At 44.2% G+C, this 22,361-nt stretch overlaps 1 protein-coding gene across 1 annotated transcript; it reads right to left on the bottom strand.

Annotated features, from left to right (window-relative positions):
• Positions 1-2,675: 2,675 nt before the first annotated feature.
• LOC146045770 (phospholipase A and acyltransferase 3-like) lies at positions 2,676-22,142 on the bottom strand. The gene is made up of 5 exons (XM_083164822.1): positions 22,025-22,142; positions 21,461-21,511; positions 19,814-19,913; positions 4,334-4,587; positions 2,676-3,113 (listed from the first exon to the last, which is right to left on the bottom strand). Exons 2-5 carry the CDS (start codon positions 21,470-21,472, stop codon positions 3,009-3,011), a joined length of 471 nt encoding a protein of 156 aa, XP_083020948.1. The 5' UTR covers positions 21,473-21,511; positions 22,025-22,142; the 3' UTR covers positions 2,676-3,008.
• Between the last annotated feature and the right edge of the window lie 219 nt (positions 22,143-22,361).

Raw genomic sequence — 22,361 nt, 5'->3', positions numbered from 1 at the left:
GACCCCACAATAGGGGATATGTGTAAAAGACCCCCCGATGTTTTGCTACAAACGAAGCCAGAATATAAAACAACGTATAGTCTATTCAGACATTAGTCCCAGAGTGGACAGAGCTGAAACATGGCTTGGTGGCAGAAAAGGCTCCTTCAGATGCTCGGGGTGCGTCAATTGTAAGCATATAATTACAGGCAGCAGCTGGCAGCATGTTCTGACGGGTCGGACATATGATTTGAGACACCGCATGGACTGTAACACAAGATACGTGGTGTATATCGTGGTGTGTCCATGTCAAAAAGTATATGTGGGCAAAACAGTGCGCACACTAAAAGAAAGGATTGCAGCCCACAGATCCTCTGTGAAAAAAGCACTTCTCAAAATTGAAAATACTACTCCTCCTGTTGCAAGGCATTACGCCAATTCTGGTCATAAGATGAGCGAATTCAAATTTATGCCCATTGATCATATTCCCCCGTTGAGACGCGGGGGTGACAGACACAAGAGACTCCTCCAACGTGAGAGCCAGTGGATATATAATCTTCGTTCACTGGCTCCACAAGGATTGAATGAGGAAATCAATATGTCAATATTTATATAGACATGTTGGGTTGATACCTGATGGGGCCCGTTGGATCATTAAGTGATCCTGGGTCTATGTTTAAACAGTCTTGATTTGTCCTGTTTATCCAGTGTGCCTATAGATGTCTTTTATAAGTTTCCTTTGTTCTTTATGTTTTTTTTATTTTTTCTTTTGTCGCAATTACAATGGAACTTGTTTGTGTCATAGCGTGCTAATAATGGAATGATTATTTATCTTGTGATATGAGAAGCACTGCCCAGTATTTGTATGGTGATTAATAGTTCCATTTTGTGCGATATATTTATGCATATTTCTTTTTTGTTTTGAACCTTGGTGAATACCGGGTCACCATAGCAACGGTGACGCGCCGCTGACTAGTTCCGGTCTGTGCGCCAGTCTACATGGTCCCCCACACCCTATGACCGCTTCGTTAGTTCCCCTTCCGGTTCTTTGGTTCCGGAGAGAGGAGGATGACGCGGCGGATAGGATTGGCGGCGGGAGACAGACGGCAGCACGGAGCGGGAAAGCGCGGCGATGTACCTGCTATAGGTGAGTAATGGTATGGTCCGTCTGCTTATATGTACCATCCAGACCCTCGCAGTTGTGGTTACCCTTTGATAAAGGCGCTTGTGCGCCGAAACGGCCCGTCAGGGTACATGCTTGGCTCTTTGGCTGTACTGTCATGCTGCTTCGATATGGAATAAGCTGCCTTTGCCTGCTGTACAGATGAGTACTTCATTCATGTGTTATTAAAAACTGCCTTTGAATATCTATTGGATGTGCTGGTCCCATCTTTTGCATAACTCTGTGCAATTGGAGAGTGACTATATATATATATATATATATATATATATATATATATATAATAGTACAGAATGGAGTCACTCACCAGTCTTTCAGGCAAATCAAGATGGGTTTATTCAGGCAGCATGGCAATGGCAGTGGGCATCGACGTTTCGGTCCGCCTCTGGGACCTTTTTCAAGATACAGTACAGGGGCTAATGCCTCACTATTTATGCAGCCTGTGACCCGGAAGTGCTTCATCACAATCAATTAATCAATAAATGGTAAAAAATGGTAAAAAATACATGTACCTCAATGTTATGTATCTCAATAGTGTTGTGACACATAAGTATATTGGCGCAGAGTCCAAATGTAAAGTGCAAGTGCGTATATACAAAGTTTAAGGTGCTTAAAACGTTGTGCAGTGTATAGGCATACCTGTGGTCCGCATATGTGGAACGCACGCCACCGGACCTGGAAGTGACGTGCGCGAGGTGAACCTGCCGGCTCACGTGATGCATAGCATCTGCGTCTCCGGCTTGTCCTAAGTGTATGGTGTGTATTGTGTGGCCCGTATGCGTGGGTACAGGTAAGGTCACTCGCCAGACTGAAGTTTTTAAATCATTGCTTTATTTCATCATGTTCATACGCTGCCAACACTCTGGTCAACGTTTCGACCCGAATTAGGGCCTTTATCAAGACTTGTTTTGACAGCCATCATAAATACATCGAACAAAGTACACACCTTGCGGTGTGGAAAGAGTAGCAACACGATCTGTTGCACGTGCCAACGCCGTGTGCACGTGCAACAGATCGTGTTTCTACTCTTTCCACACCGCAAGGTGTGTACTTTGTTCGATGTATTTATGATGGCTGTCAAAACAAGTCTTGATAAAGGCCCTAATTCGGGTCGAAACGTTGACCAGAGTGTTGGCAGCGTATGAACATGATGAAATAAAGCAATGATTTAAAAACTTCAGTCTGGCGAGTGACCTTACCTGTACCCACGTATATACCAAATATACTCCATTTGGAGGACTATTTTGAGTGTGCACCCCAGCATTAATGAATCTTTCGAGTGAGTGTCGTCCCACCCCATGGATATATATATATATATATACACACACACGACTATATATATATATATATATATATATATGTGTGTGTGTGTGTGTGTGTAAGTACATGATAAACGGTTGTTGCGCTATATAAGGAACTGCAAATACATAATTCCTCTTTCTAAGGGGTAATGAAGGGGGGGGGGTGCAGTTGGCAGAGGTTTTGCCTAGGGTGCCCACAACCCTTGCACTGGCCCTGCATATACTAACCCTTCTGTCATTTGGGCTAAAAAGTCACAGATTGGTCAATGTTTCAAACATTTCAATATTATCTTTATTCATAGAACAAAGTTTACTTTTAAATTGAATTACAATGAAATACCCTTTAACAATTCTAGCAGTGTTTGAAGTCACGCCATATTAACATTTACATTTAGCGGAACTTGCCAAAATCATACAATTCCTATAATCTGCAAACCTATTACATAACCACGTATAACGGATTATATAGCAATAGTCCACATGACACCGAATGGAGGTGATTTATAAAATCTGTTCTGTAGTCCTGTGGTAATAATTGTCCATCCGGTTTATTGGTTTTGTCTTTTATTCCTCTTAGAGCTAAACAGGACAGCTGCTAAAATGCCTGCAACTATACCAACTCCAACTACAGTTCCCACAACAGCATTTTCCACCTGTGAGAAGTAGAAGAAAAGGTTCATTCAATATGTCAGGTTAGTCTACTCAACCACCCATAGTGCCACCACTTTTTGTGACATTACCGGACGTTGGAGGTCATTTTGATCTGTTCTCACCGTTACGAATTCCCAACGGCGAGCAATGTTAATGGGCTGCACATGCACATATACACTTATGCGCATGTGCAGGCCATCTGTGCGAGAGGACGTAGCAACTTGTATAGTCACCAGCCCATTCGCAAGGATCAGTGCAGGCGGGGGACTGTGGTCGCAGACTGGAGTCGCCATGAAAATGCTGGGCATTCCTATTTTATTTCGCCTGCGACATGGGTGCCGGGGGCGGGCCACTGACGTCATTGGATGTCAGCTGCCCGCCCTCTTCCCATACCAAGGCGCCGCATATCTAAGTCACCAGAAAGTGACTTAGATTTGCGAACACCTTTCAAAACATTTGATGGTTGGCAAACATAGAATGATTTTGTCCCGCGTGCGCAAGATGTGAATGGATGTTATGCGGGCGTGCGGGTGGGTGGGGGCGGCATTTTGGTGACTCGCAAAGCTGCGAATTTCACAGCTTTGAGAGTCAATCAGAATGCCCTCCAGTGGGTGGGATGTACCGATCATTTACGGCACATACTGCCACTTGCTGCATTGTTACTAATTGCATATGTATTAACATAAGAATTGCGATGTCTATACTAAACATAGGAGCTGGCTTAGACCCATTTGTTATGGGCCCAATTTGGCCCCGTCTCCGATGGTTGGGGTTTGCACATGCCAAGCCATTCGCTCCATAGTGGGCTGGGGCGGGAGCAGCGGACCGCCCAGCATTTTATTGGTGTCCCCATAAAAACGCTGGTTGTTCCCCTGCAGACTCAGGCGTGGCAATGCCTGCTTGGGGCGGGTGGTTGACGTCACATGACATCAGAGCCCGCCCCAAATTTGTAGTACAGCAGGCGCTAGAAAAGTCAGTCCAGGCTGACTTTTCTTAGCGAAGGCAGGAGAAATCATTTGATGGTGAGCGTCCATCGAATGATTTCTTCTCCTTACACATGCCATCGCATGTTAGAGAGTGGATTCGCGCGGCGGGGGGGGGAGTGTGCATTCGGCAGGAAGGCGGGCGGTGTTTATCTGATCGCTATACTGCGAACATACACAGCCTAGCGATCAGGTCTGAATCAGGCCCATAATACATTACTCTGTGACTCATACAATACCTGTTTGGAAGACCCTTCGCCATATCTCAGCTCTGTCACAAAGTGCTCACAGTTGGCACTGGTGATGCTATAGTCCAACCGCTCCCCCACACGCTCCAGTGCAGCTCTCACTATTTTCCCTGGTGGGTGCGGGCAGCTCTGCTTCTTGTTGTTCACCATATAGATGCAGCCAGCAGCAACTTCCTCAATATGATCTTTTCTGACGACAGCTTTGCCTCCTAATGCCGAGGATATGCTGATCCAACCATCTTGGTCTAATGGCAGAATGGTAAAATCACTTGCATTAGTGGCAGGCCTCATAAAGGGGGAATTATCACATAACCATTCATGTTCAAGAAACATTAAGCTATTGAGCCCCAGAACATTCATCCTACATCATATATACAGTATGTGTGTATGTAGTATAAACACAGTGGGGGCAGTGTATTACCCGCCATCAAGATATACAGTACAATGGGGGAAATTTACTAAGATGTGTTTTCTACTTCACATGTGATGTTGCTATGGGCAACCAACATCACATATGAAGTAGAATACACGGTACTTGTTTCCTATCTGGGCGCCCAGGTTTTCTACGTACGGCACCGTAATGAAATCGGATCGCATCGCATCGGATTCGGTACTCGATGATGTACGATGGCATAAGATGCTATCCGATCCGATTTTATTTTAAATCGGATCGCATCGCATGCGGTGACGCGATCAACCTGATTTTTACATTGGAATCAATGTGAAATGGTCCCTGAGACCCGATTTTACATTGATTTCAATGTAATAACCCCGCAAACCCACGATTTGTATAGGAAACCCCCCCTGATGGTTTAAAATGCGCCTCCATTGTTAACGCCACCCCAGTATTGACGTCAACCCGAAGCGTGGCGAGCGGCTGCGGTACGCGTCCTCCGACTTTTTCATACCCCCACTATCCACGTCGGCGTGGAGTTGAGAATAGAATAGTGTGGCGAGCGCAGCGAGCCACCGAGCCCGAAGCGTGGCGAGGGGACGCGGATACCTGTGAAGCCCGGGAGGGGACACGGATACCTGTGAAGTATCCGCGTCCCCTCGCGGGGCTCGCTGCGCTCGCCACGCTTCGGGCTCGGTGGCTCGCTGCGCTCGCCACACTATTCTATTCTCAACTCCACGCCGACGTGGATAGTGGGGGTATGAAAAAGTCGGAGGACGCGTACCGCCGCCCCTCGCGGGGCTCGCTGCGCTCGCCACGCTTCGGGTTGACGTCAATACTGTGTTTCTGTGCAGATGTGACAAGGGGAGGGCTTTGAAGGGTAAATAAATACAGTAGTGTTACAGATGGGCCATCCTATGGGCCAACCATAAAAGCGGGAACGAAATCGGATCGCATCGCATCGCATCGCATCGTTCAATATCGTGTATGTGCATTTGTGGTATCCGATGCGATGCGATCCGATTTTTATACGGAGAATAGCATGGTGCGCAATTAACGTAGCGGGCGCCCAGATAGGAAACAAGTACCGAATACACATCTTAGTAAATTTCCCCCAGTATCTTGTATGTCTAGAATATACAAGTAATGCTGAATGTCAACTACAGTTCAAAAGTACGCACAGTATACAGGACTGTTCTAAATCGCAAAAGGTTTTTTCTGAAGTCAAACTGCTGCAACATCAGTGGCAATGGCACTGCAGCCCAAGCGGTGGGTTGGGGGAGCCAGTGGCAAACGCAGGATTTTCAGAAGGGGGTTTCCAGAGGGGCGGAGCAAAGCACGCAGATGGACACTTAGGTGACCCAGTATATGCCAGGTCAGTTAACCCCTTCCCGACATTTGACGTACATTTACGTCATGGTCGGGAAGTACTTCCCGACACATGGCATAAATGTACGTCATGGTTTGTAACTGTCACTGCGTCTAGAGACGCAGTGACAGTTAGGTGATGTCTGCTGTCCCTGACAGCAGACATCCCCCCTCGCCGCCCAGGGGGGGCAGGGGTGCCCCCCCCGGTCGGCGATCGCTGTGATTGGCTGTTCAAATCTGAACAGCCATTCACAGCGTTTCCTGTGTTACCGGCGGCTAAGCCGCTCGGTAACACAGGGATCGGTGGTGATCGGTGCAGCACCGATCACCACCGAGCGGCAGCACCCCCCTCCCACCCGCCGGGCACTCACCCGGCAGCAGCAGCAGCTCCAGCGGCTCCACCGCTACGTCCGGAGCGCACGCTGCGCTCCCCTCCTCCCCCCTCCCCCCCGCAGCAGCAGCAGCAGCAGCAGCAGCATCATGCTGCTGCTGGAAAAGTTAAAAATAAAATAAAATATAATGTGCAAATGTGTGTATATATATATATATATATATACACACACATATATATATATATATATATATATATGTGTGTGTATATATATGTATATATATATATATATATATATATATATATACACACATATATATATATATATATATATATATATGTGTGTGTGTGTGTGTGCGTATACCGCACCGATCACCAACGATCGCCAGCCCCCCCCCCCTCCCACCCGGCAGCCCCCCTCCCTCCCACCCACCCGGCTGCCGCAGCGCCAGCACCCCTCCCACCCCCCCGCCAGCCGCAGCGCCAGCCCCCCTCCCAAAGCTGGTGACCAAAATGGGGTCACTTGTGGGGGGGTTCCACTGTATTGGTGCTTCGGGGGTCTTGCTAATGCGACATAGCACCCGCCATTCATTCCACCACCAAAAATCACTCCTTCCCTTCTGAGTCCTGCCATGCACCCAACTGGTATTTTTTGGTCACATGTGAGGCATTGCCGTACCCGGGAGAAATTGGGGCACAGATTTTGGGGTGCTTTGTCTCCTTCATTCCTTGTGAAAATTAAAAATTTTGAGCCAGAACTGCATTTTTGTGTAAAAAATTAAATTTTTTTACACAAAAATGCAGATCTGGCTCAAAATTTTTCATTTTCACAAGGAATGAAGGAGACAAAGCACCCCAAAATCTGTGCCCCAATTTCTCCCGGGTACGGCAATGCCTCACATGTGACCAAAAAATACCAGTTGGGTGCATGGCAGGACTCAGAAGGGAAGGAGTGATTTTTGGATTTTGCAGCACAGATTCTGGTTGAATGACCCCCGAAACACCCATACAGTGGAACCCCCCCACAAGTGACCCCATTTTGCAAACTACACCCCTCAGGGAATTCATCTAGGGGTATAGAGTACATTTCAAACCCCCCGGGGTTTCACCAATTTTGATACAACTGAGCTGTGAAAATGAAAAATTATTTTTTTTCATTTTCACTGCCCAGTTGTACCACAATTGGTGAAACCCCTGGGGGTTTGAAATGTACACTATACCCCTAGATGAATTCCCTGAGGGGTGTAGTTTGCAAAATGGGGTCACTTGTGGGGGGGTTCCTAACTTTTAGCATCTTATGGTGCCTAGAAACCTACATGGTGCCTAAAAAATAATCTCATAAAAAGGAGTCTCCAAAATCAAGTAGGTGCTCCTTCTATTATGAAGCCTGTGGTTTGGTCACCGTGCACACTAGGGCCACATATAGGATATTTATGAAAACCAAAGAATTGGGGGAATCAATTTTTAGTCACATTTCTCTAGTAAAATCTACTGTGTTCCTTAGAAAAATGTATTAAAATTGAAAATCCGAAAAAAAAATGAAATTTTGAAATTTCACCTACACTTTGTTTTAATTCCTGTGAAACACCTAAAGGGTTAACAAACTTCCAAAATGCTGTTTTGAATACTGTGAGGGGTGCAGTTTTTGAAATGGCATCATTTATGGGGGTGTCTCACATACAAGTCCCTCAAAGTCACATCAGAACTGAACTGGTCCCTAAAAAAATCAGTGTTTGAAATTTTCTTGAAAATTTGAGAATTTGCTAGTCATATTTGAAGCCTCCTAGTGTCCAAAAAAATGAAAAGGAGGTTGAAATAATAATTGCAACATAAAGTAGACATATGGTCTTTGTTAGTTATTAACTATTTTGAGTGGTATGATTATTTGTCTCACAAGCAGAAAATGTGACATTTTGCATATTGCTAAATTTTCAATTTTTTCACGATATTTTGGTATTTTTCACAAAAAAACACAGACTGTATCGACCCAAATTTACCACTAACTTGAAGTACAATGTGTCACGAGAAAACAATCTCAAAATCACTGGGATAAGTAAAAGCAAAAAAAAGTTATCCCCACTTAAGTGAGACATGTCAGATTTGAAAAAAAGGGCTCTGTCATGAAGGCACAAACTGGCTCTGTCAGGAAGGGGTTAAAGTATTATAGATAGACCAAATGTATATAAATAACAATAATAAAATATATATATATATATATATATATATATATATATATATATATACACATACATACACACATACAGGGGCGTCAACAGCATTGTATGACCCCTGGGCATAGCAATGTATTGGGGCCCCTACCGATCCTCCAGCGGTAGGGGTGGGGGAAGATTTGATGTCCTGCGGGTGGTAGGGGGTATTATATCAACAGCTCTGCATGTGTAGGGCCTGGATCAGTAATTTCCACTAATTACCCCTTTACTGCACAGATGGTGGGAGATGGAGTGGGAGAAGGGGGCATTGGGCTGAATGAAGGGGCTCTGATATATAACTTCCAGGGTGGTAGAGGATGTTTAATATGCAGAGGAGGGGTGTATAGTGGAGTGGGCTCATTATTCATAATTTTCTGGTGGGAGGACAGCTTGCTTGACTGCAGATATCTCCAGTTCCCAGAAATAGGTTTCTTAGATTGGAATAGAAAAACTAGAGAATCCCACCTACCAAATGGTATTGGGGACTAGGGGATCAGAGTTCAGGAGGCAGAGCAATCTGCCAACGAGTATATAAAACTACATACCAGGTGTGTGGAGCTGGAGCAGTAACCAGCTGCTTGACGGCTAATATCTCTGGTTCTGGGAACAGTAGAGACAAGCTGCTAGTGTCCATCAAAGGGGGAGAGTCCCAGCTTTTGGAATATACCATCAGAACCTGAAATATCTGACTGGGAATAACAATTAACAGGCTTGGATGGGGACCACTGCTTTGAAGTCAGATATCTCCGGTTCCCAAGGGCCGATTTTTACAATTCTTATATCCTTGGAAAGAGGGGACCCTCAGCTTTCAGTTGAGGGTCCTTAGACTCCTGGGAGGGTTTCTGGGTACTCAGAAACCCCCCCTGCGTGCGCTACTGGGAGCCGACTTTTTGGGGGTGCATAATCTCTGCAGATTCCAATAGGTCTGGCTGTCTGTATGAAATCTGCTGAAAATATCCCTCAAAAAATGGCCCCCATCTTGGAGGAGACAGATGCTAGAGGTCCTACTGGACAGAAGGATAGATGGTAGAGGTACTACTGGGTAGCGTACAGATTTACAGATTCTGGGTAGCAATATACAGTAGATATATTCATACAGTGGCGTAACTATAGAGGGTGCAGGGGATACAGTTGCTATGGGGCCCGGTGGCTTGGGGAGCCTGAGGCAACCCACTGCACTCTATAGTTGGGATACCAGCATGTTTCTTACTGGACGGAGGATGAAGGTAGGCACTGGCGGTGCATGGCTGACAGACTGTACAAGATGGTGGAAGTACAGATATAGTCCTGGCCCGGCTTATTGTACTCCACATACACTGTGTTCAGGTGCTCGATGCATAATGTCTGACTCACCCTGACAGGAGGAGGGATGGAGTGGCCAACTATGTTACCACAGCAATCAGCTCAGCAAGTAAGCATCCGGTCTCCGTTCCCCGGCCGGCCCATCCCCTTCCCACCCGCCCGGCATGCAGTAGTGTCAGTCTGACACTGACTGACTTGTCCTCATGGGTGTCAGCTGGCTGCCTGCTCTGCACAGCCACAGGAGGTCAGACAGTGCTGCAGAGCAGGGGGCCGCCAGCGGGTCACGGGGGTGAAGTAATGGAGGAGACCCTGGTCTAGACCCTGCCTGTCCTCCGGCGGCAATGAAACAGCAGTACGAGCCGTACGAGCCGTATTCACCCTGTGTCTCACCATCCCCATCCTACCGCCCTGCGTCTCTCCATCCCCATCCTACCACCCTGCATCTCTCTCCCTGCCCCCTTTTTTTTCATGTGTGGACAGATATGTTTATCTCGGGGGGGGGGGGGGGGGGGCTTTCAAGATTTTGCTATGAGGCCCACAAGCTTCTAGTTACGCCCCTGTATACAAATACAACCTCATATGCATATAACCCCTGGCAACGAACACCACAGTAGGTACAAACTAATGCTACATTTGGGTTCACTATGATTTACAGACAGATGCATGTTGATATGTTGACCTGTCGGCATGTTAAATGTCGATATGATGACCATGTCGGTCAATTGAACATGTTGGTATAATGAATGTCGGTATATTGACTGTCAGTCAATGGGTGTTGGCATACTGACCATCATTCAAATGTTTGCCGGTAAATTGACTGCATCCCCTACATTCCATTGTAATTTGTAACATATTTAGTGGCCTATTTATTAAGCCCAAAACTACAGCAAATACTGTAGAAACCATCTGTTTTCAGAGGATCATTTTTGACCATCAGCGACAGGCTACCAATACACTCACTGGAGTGCCTGTCTTTATAATCACAAATGCAATCCCATAGTTTTCTATGGTGACAAAAGGCCCTACTGTATTTACAGTTCCAAAAAGATTAGCTTTTTTGAGCTTGCCCGGTTAGGTAATGCCATCTGGTGCCAGCCTGTTCTAGCCCATGGGCTACATTTGTGCATATGCAGCAATATGAAATGTTATGTCAATTCTCCTTAATTATGTTCTTTCTTTCTAATTTGGTTTGTAATATCCTGAATATACATTATATTGGTTATTCATTTTTCGGGGCCATCCCAATGACTGACCATAGTAATGGGGCTCTTAGTCATTAGTCAAGTTATGTGCGCCTTGGAAATCCATCTCCCTTTCCATGACCATTTTGTCATACAGTAGTTTCCTACTGTTTGTTTTTCTTCCATTTCTTTAATTACATGCCTCTGTCCACTACACACGCACTACATACACACTACATACGCAGTTTTTCTTGAGACAGAAAAACAGAACAAATAATATTCCCCCTGCGGTGGTCTGGGAGTTCCATAAGGTTACCAGTAGAGGCTGCTTTATTGTTATTTTTTCAGAAGCTGAAGAATAGCCAATGAATTATTGACTTGGAAACTGAGCATTGAACGCTCACCAGAACATATCAGCGTCAGGGGCGGATCCAGGATAAAATGACAGGGGGGGCACCATGATAAAAGAGGGTTTAGTTGGGGGGGCGGTGTTAGTGGTGCCAGTGTACATGCTAAGAGAGCGGCAGAGAGAGGGTGGGAATGGGATTAAAAATAGGCCCTGGCATTTAAAGTATGCAGGCCCACCATGGTGACAAAAGTGAAGGATGTAGTTTTGCGCGCGCCAAAGGCGCGCTCCGGAAAATGTGGTGTGGCCACTCAACAGGGGGCATGTCCTTGAGTGTAGTGTACAACACCATATACAACTTCTACACATTATGCAACAAAATACTAGACCCCATTATACTTGCCCCTTACACATGATGCCAAATGGAATAAGCCAAAATTCACATAATGCAACACGGATTGAGCCAAAATTCAAATAATGCCACATGGATTTTGTCAAAATTCACATCAAGCTACACGGATTGAGACAAAATTCACATAATGCCACATGGATTGAGCCAAAATCCAAATAGTGCAACATGGATTGTGTCAAAATTCACATAATGCCACACGGATTGAGCCAAAATTCACATAATGCCACACGGATTGAGCCAAAATTCACATAATGCCACACGGATTGTGACAAAATTCACATAATGCCACACGGATTGAGCCAAAATTCACATAATGCCACACGGATTGAGCCAAAATTCACATAATGCCACACGGATTGAGACAAAATTCACATAATGCCACACGGATTGAGACAAAATTCACATAATGCCACACGGATTGTGACAAAATTCACAATACGTTTCATAAACAGGAACATTGTCCACCAAAGGCGCGCATTAAACATTTACACCATAATGTCCATTACACATTAAGGGGTTTATTCTAGTTCATTCTTTCTGACAAAATCCTTCTTAGATGGACAAAACCATGTGCACTGCGGGTGGGGCAGATGTAACTTGTGCAGAGAGAATTAGATTTGGGTGGGGTTTTTCTTCAAAGTGAGATCTATATTGAAGTGTAAAATCATGCAGTCAGTATTTTCCCTGCACAGAAACAAAATAACTCACCCAAATCTAATTCTCTCTGCACATGTTACATCTGCCCCCCTGCAGTGCACATGGTTTTGTCCATCTAAGAAGGATTTTGTCAGAAAGAATGAACTAGAATAAACCCCTAAGTTACACGCCATTATATCCATTATGTATTATGTCAAACACCATAATGCCTATTAAAAATTATGCTACATAAGTGCTGCTTATCTACATGCTCATTGCCAAGGGTTCCATGCTCATTGCCAGAGGTTCCATGCTCATTGCCATGTGGGATTACATGCTCATTGCCAAGGGGGATACATGCTCGCGGTAAATGGGGGACAGCCGCCAGGCAGAAGTCATAGCCACTGACAGTGGCAGAGCCTGGCTGTATTCAGAGCACTGCAGGTCCAGGCTATTTGAAATGATACCCCTTTCACACCAGAAAATGCATTCCCAGGTTGGCCCCTTTTACACCAGCCTAGTCCCTGCATTTTCTTGTGTGAGGGGGAGAGAAAACCACCCCTCCCCCCCTTTAACCAGTTATCTTATTTAACCGGCTATATCTTCGGAACCAACTGATCCATTTACATGAGACAAGTATCATATTGAAGAACTTTTGAGTGGGCTTTGAATGATTTTGGGTCAGTGAAACTGGAACGTTTGGTTTCAGAGTAATCTGCCCTCAAAGAACAGCCATGAAATTACATTTCAAAAATAAAAAATTTAGCTTACACGTAATATCTCTGAAACCGATTGCCCGATATGGACAAGCCTGGTATCATATTGAAGGCCCAGCAATTTGAAATTGAATGAGATCAACCACAAGCTTCTGTGATGCCAAGGGGGGGACTGGCAGCCGTCGGAACCGGGTGGGGGTCGGAATTGACGGGTCCCATATTATCCTATGGGGAAAAAACGTTACAGCTTTGCCAGGCGATATCTCTGGTTCCCGGGGGGCTAGAGGCACGGGGCTGGGCTCGTTGGAAAGCCCTGGTCCTCAGCTACAAATGAAATGACAGGGGTGCACGTGCCCGGGTTTGCCCCCCCCCCCTGAATCCGCCACTGATCAGCGTCATCTTAAGCTCAAATGTAAGTAATATGGGACAACTTAATCAGATTCTCTCTCATATGCAGCTAAAACTTTATGTTGCAGCATAGTTTATATGATATACAGTAGGTGACAATGCAGAGTTATTGGCAACTAAACGATGTGCTCTTTGTACTTATAGAACAGACTCCATCAAGCTCTCTTAAACTCAGACCAAATATGTATCTGTATAAGTCTGAATTACTGTAATACATACAGCACATTGCACTTTGTTTGGGATATACTATAGCTGATTACATGGCAATAATGCATCCTGCATGGGTTGGTGTTGGTGACAATCACTCCACAATCAAACATTTGATAAACCCCTTCCAGACATTCTGCGTTTGCCCATGGACCTCCCTACTAAACACCAGTTTAATTCCAGTTTGGAAGCCCACAACGACCAGTTCCTGCACAGTTCCCAGATATCCTTCCTTAATAAAACTATTTCTTTAGAGGAGCTTATGCAAACCATCACAACTCTCAAAAATGCCTCCACATTAGGTCCAGATGGTCCGAATCCTGCCATATATGACGTAAAAACTAAAATTTCCTCATCACAAATCATGGTATTTTGACAGGTTTAAAGTTTGACAGTGCCACCACCAGGGCAGATATAGTAATATAAGTGTCCCCAAAACTGGTAACAATTCTTCTGACTGTGGAAGCTACCACCACGTCTCATTGCTTAACTCTATAACTATAAATCTCTGCTGGTGTCTAGTGCCACAGCATCTCCATAAATATTCCCTTCCTCCGATTTATTGGAGGGGGTGCAGCCACAAAAGCACTATTCCTCGACTACAGCCCAGGAATTTGCGCAAATACATGGGTTTTTGGTGAATTCATAGCCATTTTGGCCTATTTTTGTGTCCGCTTTTGCCCATGCTGATCACCAACAAAAACTGAAATGGCATGGGAGAAAATGTATTCAAAATGGGTGAAAATCCAGTGATTGAATAGTGATCGTGAATAAATTAAAAAAAATTTCACCTGGCTAAAAATTTTGCAAGGATTGAATAACCTCCTAAAGCTGTCAACATTATCTCTGTATTTCGAAGAGGAAGAAGAAAGACTCTCTTTTTTGTTGGGGCACTCTTATTTGGAGATTGTTTATCGTAATCTCAGTTATGGCAATGGTAGGACATATGAGTGGTAAATAGGGAAGAAGCCAAACAAAGATACTCAGGAGACACCCCTAGTATAACAGTCAATGCTAGTCTGACAAGTAGAGAAAAGAGGAAGTGTGGAAATTGTAAGTTACATGTTTAAAAATTAACTTTTATTAAAGAATTTCTAAAATTAATACACACATATAGGGTTTAACACACAAAATAATTAAAATGTAGCACGCTTGTGATTCGAATGAGCCACTGACATGAGAGTATTCAAAGTTGTGATAACTTGTTGTCCCCAGCTCAGTATTTTTTAGCCAGAGAAGAGAACCACTGTTTGAGATACAGTAGGATACTCTGGAGAACCTATAATAAATGTAACAAGTGATCTTACTGTTAAAAACTGTGTAGGAGGTATCATACCTCCTGTTGCAGAACAATTACGGCATATTTTAAAATGCCACACATACTAATGCAGGGGTTCCCAATCTTTTTTGAATCATGGCACCCTAGAGTATCAGAATTTTTTTCACGGCACCCCTAGGCCCCCCAAAAATTAATTAGATTGGGTTTATATGTGATTCTTAGGGTCATTTATGTGGGATAGGGCAGGATTTGCTGTAACATTTTATGATTGGCAGCCACCAGCACTGGTCTTGCTCATAAATAATTAACCATAAATAATTTGAGTTGGTCCTTAACCACCAACCCAGGGCACCCCTGCATGTGTCCCGAGGCACCCCAGGGAGCCACGGCACACAGTTTGTAAACCACTGTACTAATGTAAGAGTATATTATTCGCAATATTTTCACTGGTTATGTCAATATTCAAGATAAGTGGCCATGATTCATAATATTACCAGCATGAGATACCACATACATCAATGTTTAACTCCGAGTTCCAGAGCATTGATATCTTCCCTTCACAGGCTTTGTGACAAGTGTTATATTATAAATTCACAATCCTGGAGATTGCCTCACTAATGCTGCTTTCCCGCTGCCTAAACGGGTAAAGACCAGGTATTTGTAAACGGGTCTTTAAACAGGTAAGAGCTATAAAGACCCTTAAACAGTAATTTGCCATTTAAATGCCGTTTTTGTCACATTCACATATACCCGTTTAAGCAACCCGTTTAAACCTATAGTAAACATGGGCTGTCATATAGAATGGACTTTTCTGCCCCCACAGGCCCACACTGATGACGTTTTGAGAGAACAAAAGGAGGGGGTGGGGACAGTGGCGTAGATTGTGTAAGGCAGCCCCCGCTGCTGCTTGGGGGAGCGGGGGCTGCGCGGGCGCCGGGAGCCGGCACAGTGGCGTAACAGGAGGAGGAGTGGAGGAACCAGCGCTGGACCCGAGATGCTTGCTGCACTGGCAAGCAGGGGCAGCAGAAAATCAGACGGGCACAGCCGTGCGCCTCTTCCTCTTCACTCCCTCCCGAGTGCAGCATGTGAGACCGTGCGCCTCTTTCCCTCCCGAGTGCAGTATGTGAGACTGCCCCAGTGCCCTGCTCAGCCACACAGCAGCCAAGTTCTCTCCGCACACCCCCGCCCACACTACACGACACCCGGACCCGGCTGCTATTTTAGTCCTCCCCACGCTGAGGCACCCGGCCGCTGTGCCCTGCAGTCAGGCATGGCCGGGTAGTAGCAGCTAGTTCCCTCCATCAGGAACCCGGAAGACAATGAGAACTATCCCCCTGCTTAGGCACCCAGCAGCAGGCCTCCTCCTCCCCAGCTCTCCTAATTTCGAGGCATGATCCCCTCGCCCCGCTCAGACACCCGGCGTCTGCTATGTCCAGGCACACAAAAGACAAGTTACCTGCGCTGCGCTCTGCACCTCCCCCCTCCTTTCTGGTACCCTGACCCGGTGACTGTGTTACCCCTTCCCATACCCACTCAAGCACCCTCCCCTTACCCACTTAGACACCCAGATGATCATGCAGTGTTAATCTCCCCACCCTGACTAGCCAGGCTGGTGCTGTGCCTCCCCCCCCCCCATATCAAGCATCCAGCAGCTGATGTATTTCCCCTTCCTCTCCCCATCCAGAACTTGCAGCTGTCCTCATCACCCCTCCCCCACCAGTCTGACACCCTGCTGCTTTTACTTTATGCAATTGTTTAAATTTCATTCTTTAATTGTGAAGATTAAATTACAATCAGTGCTCGAAGTGGGAGTAACCATGCTCCTGATTGGCTGCCGGTCCACTGGCATATTAGAAATGACGGCGACCATAGGTGGACTGTACACAGAGGGCCTCCTCCTCACTGCCGCTACCGCTGTACAGAGCCACCGCTGTTGCCGCTGATGCCCAGAGACTACTTTGCACCACAGCTGCCAGAGCCGGCTCCTCCTTAGGTAATCGTATTTCTCTTCCTGCTGTTACAGTCTCTATCCCTGCTGTCCCTATGTCCATGATTTCACTCTCTTTGTCCCCGTTATAACTCTCTTTGTCCCTATGTCCCTGCCATCCCTCTCTCAGTCCCTCTCTGTCTGATTTTTGTCTCATTACGTGGGAATTTTGTCTCTTTCTGTGTGGCATGTGAATTTTGGCTCATGCCATGTGGCATAGTGAGATTTTTGGCTCATAATGTGTAGCATAATGTGATTCTTGGCTCATACTGTGTGCAGAATAATGCAAATTTTGTTTTGATCTGTGGGAATTTTGGCTCACTCCATGTGGCATAATTAGATTTTTGGCTCATTCTGTGTGGCATGTGTACTAGATAGTATAAGGGGTTATACTATTGTGCATAATGTGTATAAGGGGTATATGGTGCAGTAGAATTCACCCCCTTTTGAGTGACCACATCCCCTAGGCACACTTCACTTCAAAATTTCCTCTTTGAGCACTGTTTGTGTGTGTTTGTGTGTGTGTATGTGTAGATCGGCACTCCATTTGATGAAGTAAAAGGCTGTGTGCCTTGGCAGAAACGTTTCAGGGTCAGAGATACCTCAACATCTTTATAGCAAAGTACTATCCGGATGACGGGGCATATCTGATCCCCAAACGTTGTACTTACTTTAATACATTTGAAATTTGCTGAAGTGCCGGGCCTGAGTTTTTTTCTTCCATACTGGGGGGGATTCTCAAACTAGACTCTCTTGGTGTGTGGCATAATGTGTAATGAGCATTACGCTGTGGGGTATAATGTGTAAGGGGCATAACGGTCTGTGGCATATTGTAGAATGAGCATTACGGTGTGTTGCGAGGCCACGCCCTTGCAGTCAGGCCATGCACTCTTTTTAAAATGGGTGCCTTAGAGGTACGTGCAAATTATTTATTTTACAATCAAAATGGGGGCAGGGGGGGGCGCCAGAAACGTTTTTTGGCAGGGGGGAGCAAAATTTCTAGTTACGTCACTGGGTGGGGAGTGGTCTGATCAGTGTTGCAATAATGACAGACAGAGCACATGTCTCTGCTGATTTCATGCTTGTTTCTGCTGTTGTGCTGCTGGATTCAGCATGTGATCGTTTCAATGCCTTCAGCTTATTTATAATTTGCGTAGTGGTTCTTATAAATCCTGATGCTGCCATCATATTGCTGATATTACGGTATATTGCAGCATCCTTTACCGTACCGGTCATCTGACACATGATTTCTTCTTCCTCACGAATTCGAAGGAGTTCCCTGATCTCCTCCTCTGTCCAACTGGGCATGGTAGCAGAATGTAAACAGCAGTACAGCACAAAAACGTTTTATCTCTTTTCAGTCTACTGTCTGCTGTGATTACTTCCTGGATGTGGTGACTGTACAGTCATCACAAGCAGGAAGCCAATCATGTTCTTAACCTTTTTTTATTCTTTTATTACTAAATACCATTTAAGACCCTTTCCCACTGGCAGAAAAACGGCTCTTAAACGGGAAAACCTCTGCTTTTTACCCATTTAAAAAAAAATGGTATTTTTAGACGGGTACAGCAACCTGGAGCATTACCACTGCAGCTCTACCCATTTAAAAAGGCAAAAAAATTGCCAAATTACCATTTAAGAGCTGCAGTGGGAAAGGTGTATAATAAACTTCAAACAAACAGGCCTTATGTCCAAGCCACAATACAGACACATTTTGGGAAATACACTTATTTTTGACATTTACTATCCCGAAAATACGGAAATTCGTATTCATATTGAGGTGCTATCAATACGAATACGAATTGCCATATTTTCGGGATAGTAAATGTCAAAAATAAGAGTATTTATAAATACAAATACACCTATTTTTTTTACAAATTTCCTTTAGTAAATTTCACCCATTGTCTCTGCATAGACTCTGTGCCAAACTTTGTAAAAATTAGTGAGCTGGGGACAACAAGTTATCACAACTTTGAATACTCTCATGTATGTGGCTCATACGAATCACAAGCGTGCTACATTTTTATTATTTTGTGTGTTAAACCCTATAGGTGTGTCTAGTATTCATTTTAGAAATTCTTTAATAAAAGTTAATTTTTAAACATGTAACTTACAATTTCCACACTTCCTCTTTTCTCTACTTGTCAGACTAGCATTGACTGTTATACTAGGGGTGTCTCCTGAGTATCTTTGTTTGGTGTCTTCCCTATTAACCACTCACATGTCCTACAATTGCCATAACTTAGATTACAATAAATGATCTCCAAATAAGAGTGCCCCAACAAAAGAGTCTTTCTTCTTCCTCTTCAAAATACTTTATTTTACTCTCTAGGGTGCACCTCCACTACTCTAAATTATTTAAGAGAATCACACTCTCTTATCTATTATATTTGTGGATCCTAAAACACATCACTGATACTTTATCCAAACCTTGTATTCACCTGTGCACTGGTCTACCTTCCCATTCCCCTTTTCCCTTGTTAGCTAACATTATCTCTGTATGTTCCCCTACTGCAGGTTGAACCATCATATAGCCTCTATCATCCCTTGGCCTCTAAACATTCAAAAAATAGATTATTAAAAGAAAGAAATAAACTTATTGGGGTAATGTTGACAATATTGTTAAATTGGCCCTTAAGTCACCACATATGATGCAAAGACCCTGTGGAAGGCATAAACCAATGGTCCTCTTACCTGTTAAATGCACCACATACCCTCGTCCAACATAAATACCCCAATGTTGATAAGCAGGGCGGAAGAATTCAATTAAGTCTCCAGCCATGGGAGGAGGACCCTGCAAAAATATTTAAAAAAAAAGAATCAGTAAAGATAAAGAATGGATTATTAAAAAAAAAAAAAAAATCCTATAATAAAACAGTAAAAACAAATGATTAAGGTCATTTGTACAGTACACATGCAACATACTAAAAACGAAAAAAAAAAAAAGTAAGCCTTATATGGGTTCGTATCTCTATCAGCATTTTAGTATAAGATGCCCTATAACAATTCCAGCTTTATTGCCTTCCATGAGTGTATCATATTTACTGTGCAAGTGCCACGTATTAATATTAATATACTGTTGTTGCTATCCCATGTACAGTGTCAGAATGGGGCCCACCTTAAAAATGTATTTTTAGAGGCCCATTTTTATGGGATAACCAGTATACAGAGGGGGTATGGTCAGCCACCCCATAGGTTTGGCTAACCATTGAGAAGGTGAGAGAGTGTATGGTCTGGGCCTCTTGATAAAAATGCACTGTAAATACTGATAGTGTATGCATGGTAATGCACCAGGGTAACAACAACAATGCACTGCAGAAAAATATATCATAGTCCTGGGCAGAATAAGGTAACATATGAATAGGTGCCTCCACCCAGAGGCGGATTTAGACCTCATAGGGCCCAAAATACAGGTTTGGGACCCTCTTCCCTCCAACAATCCATACATATTTTTGCTGCTGATTGCAGGCAGCCTCGATAGAGTACCTTGGGGGGGGGCGCCCAAAATGTAGCTACGCCACTGAGTGAGAGACTAAACGTAGAGCGTTCCACATATAGCTATGCGACCATGAATAAATAATGAGTACTTTTGCAGAAAGTCTGGAGAGTGGTCTCCAATGTACCCACGTTATTTATATATGTATATACAGTGCCTTGTATTCACCCCCCTTTGCATTTTTCATGTTTTGTTGCCTCACAACCTGGAATTAAAGTGGAATGTTTGAAGGGTTGCATCATTTCATTCACAGAACATGCCTACACCTTTGAAGATTTTTTTTTAATTGTGGCCAAGAGCAATTTCACTCCCCCTTTGCAATGAGCATTTAACAACTCCCTCTTGGCAATGAGCATGAAGCCCCCTTGGCATCGAGCAGGAAGCCCCTAGCATCAAGCAAGAACCCCCTAGCAATGAGCATGTATGTAAGCGGCACTTATGTGTCAAATATGTAACGGGCATTACGGTTTGTTATAAAGTATGTAATGGGCATCATGATGTGTGGCACAATGTGTAATGGGTATTATGGTGTGTGGCCTTATGTGTATTTGGCAATACGGCGTGTGGCTTTATTTGTAAATGGGTATTACGGAGTTTGCTGAAAATGTGTAATGGGCATTACGGTGTGTGGTCTAATGTGTAATACCATGCCCCTTTTTGTGATGACATGTCTCCTTTCCACAAGGCCATGCCCCCTTTTCGCCGCGTGGCTTCGACGCACAAAGGTACGACCTGCTTCAGTGTTTGGATCTGGGACCACCCATTACCATAATTCTAGTTTCACCTATGTGTGTACTATATACCCCTGACTACATATCAACTTTAGCAATTGTTTGATAACTTACCCGTAGAGGCATGTTGAACAGATTCACTTCTTCCAGCACACAATTGTTAATCTACAATAAACAGTATATTAAACGGAGGGAGATTCTTTTCATCTTGCAATTATACTGAATCAGCGTAACATTTACAGTACATCTGTCATAAGAGAACTCAGTGTAAAAGTAACATGTCTGTTTGTCTTGTCAAAGCCAGTATCTGACCTAAGTATATTTTACTAGTAAGCCCGCTTGAAGCAAATGCTTTCAAAGCTAGTCTGCTACCTTGTGATTGCCTCTGTGTTTGTGCATGTGTGAGAGAAAGGTGTAGTTTCACATGCTGCCAACAGATGGCAGTGTTTTAGAGACACACAAACGGCCACTAGACATATACATAGATGATATTCAGGTTCATTTACAATATATATGAATCCTATGGGTATTTTGTAATTATTTTATTGCATAAATATTATGCAAATAATGTGTTATATCTGCATATAATATACTGACATGTTCAGTAAAACATTGTGTTATTGTGTATATTATGTGATTATTGTAGTGTAGGCATGCAGCAATCCCTCCAGTACTTACCAAACGCACAGCTGCACCAGATATAACCGGCAGTACGGCAGGTAGCCCTTTATATACTCCGCACACATAGTTTCGGTTCCATTTCCTCACTGTGCCTTTTATATAGCGGAATTCCCTGCAGACACTGGAAAACAGAAACCTTTGTACCAGTCATTTATCTACAAATGGAATCTGATACCTGTACTTTGCCTCTGTTGTAACAACATTGAAGTGTTTGCAGATATTACGTGTCAGTCTCTCCACCCATAATACTGTACCCAATATACTGTATCCTTGTCTTGCACAGAAAGGATTAAATGATGTCATTGATAATAAATCATTGCTGTGATTTTATTGT

The sequence above is a fragment of the Crinia signifera genome, chromosome 11 (genome assembly GCF_055691185.1).
Source record: "Crinia signifera chromosome 11, ASM5569118v1, whole genome shotgun sequence".
NCBI lineage: Eukaryota > Metazoa > Chordata > Amphibia > Anura > Myobatrachidae > Crinia > Crinia signifera.
This window is presented reverse-complemented; position numbering and strand designations above follow the sequence as displayed.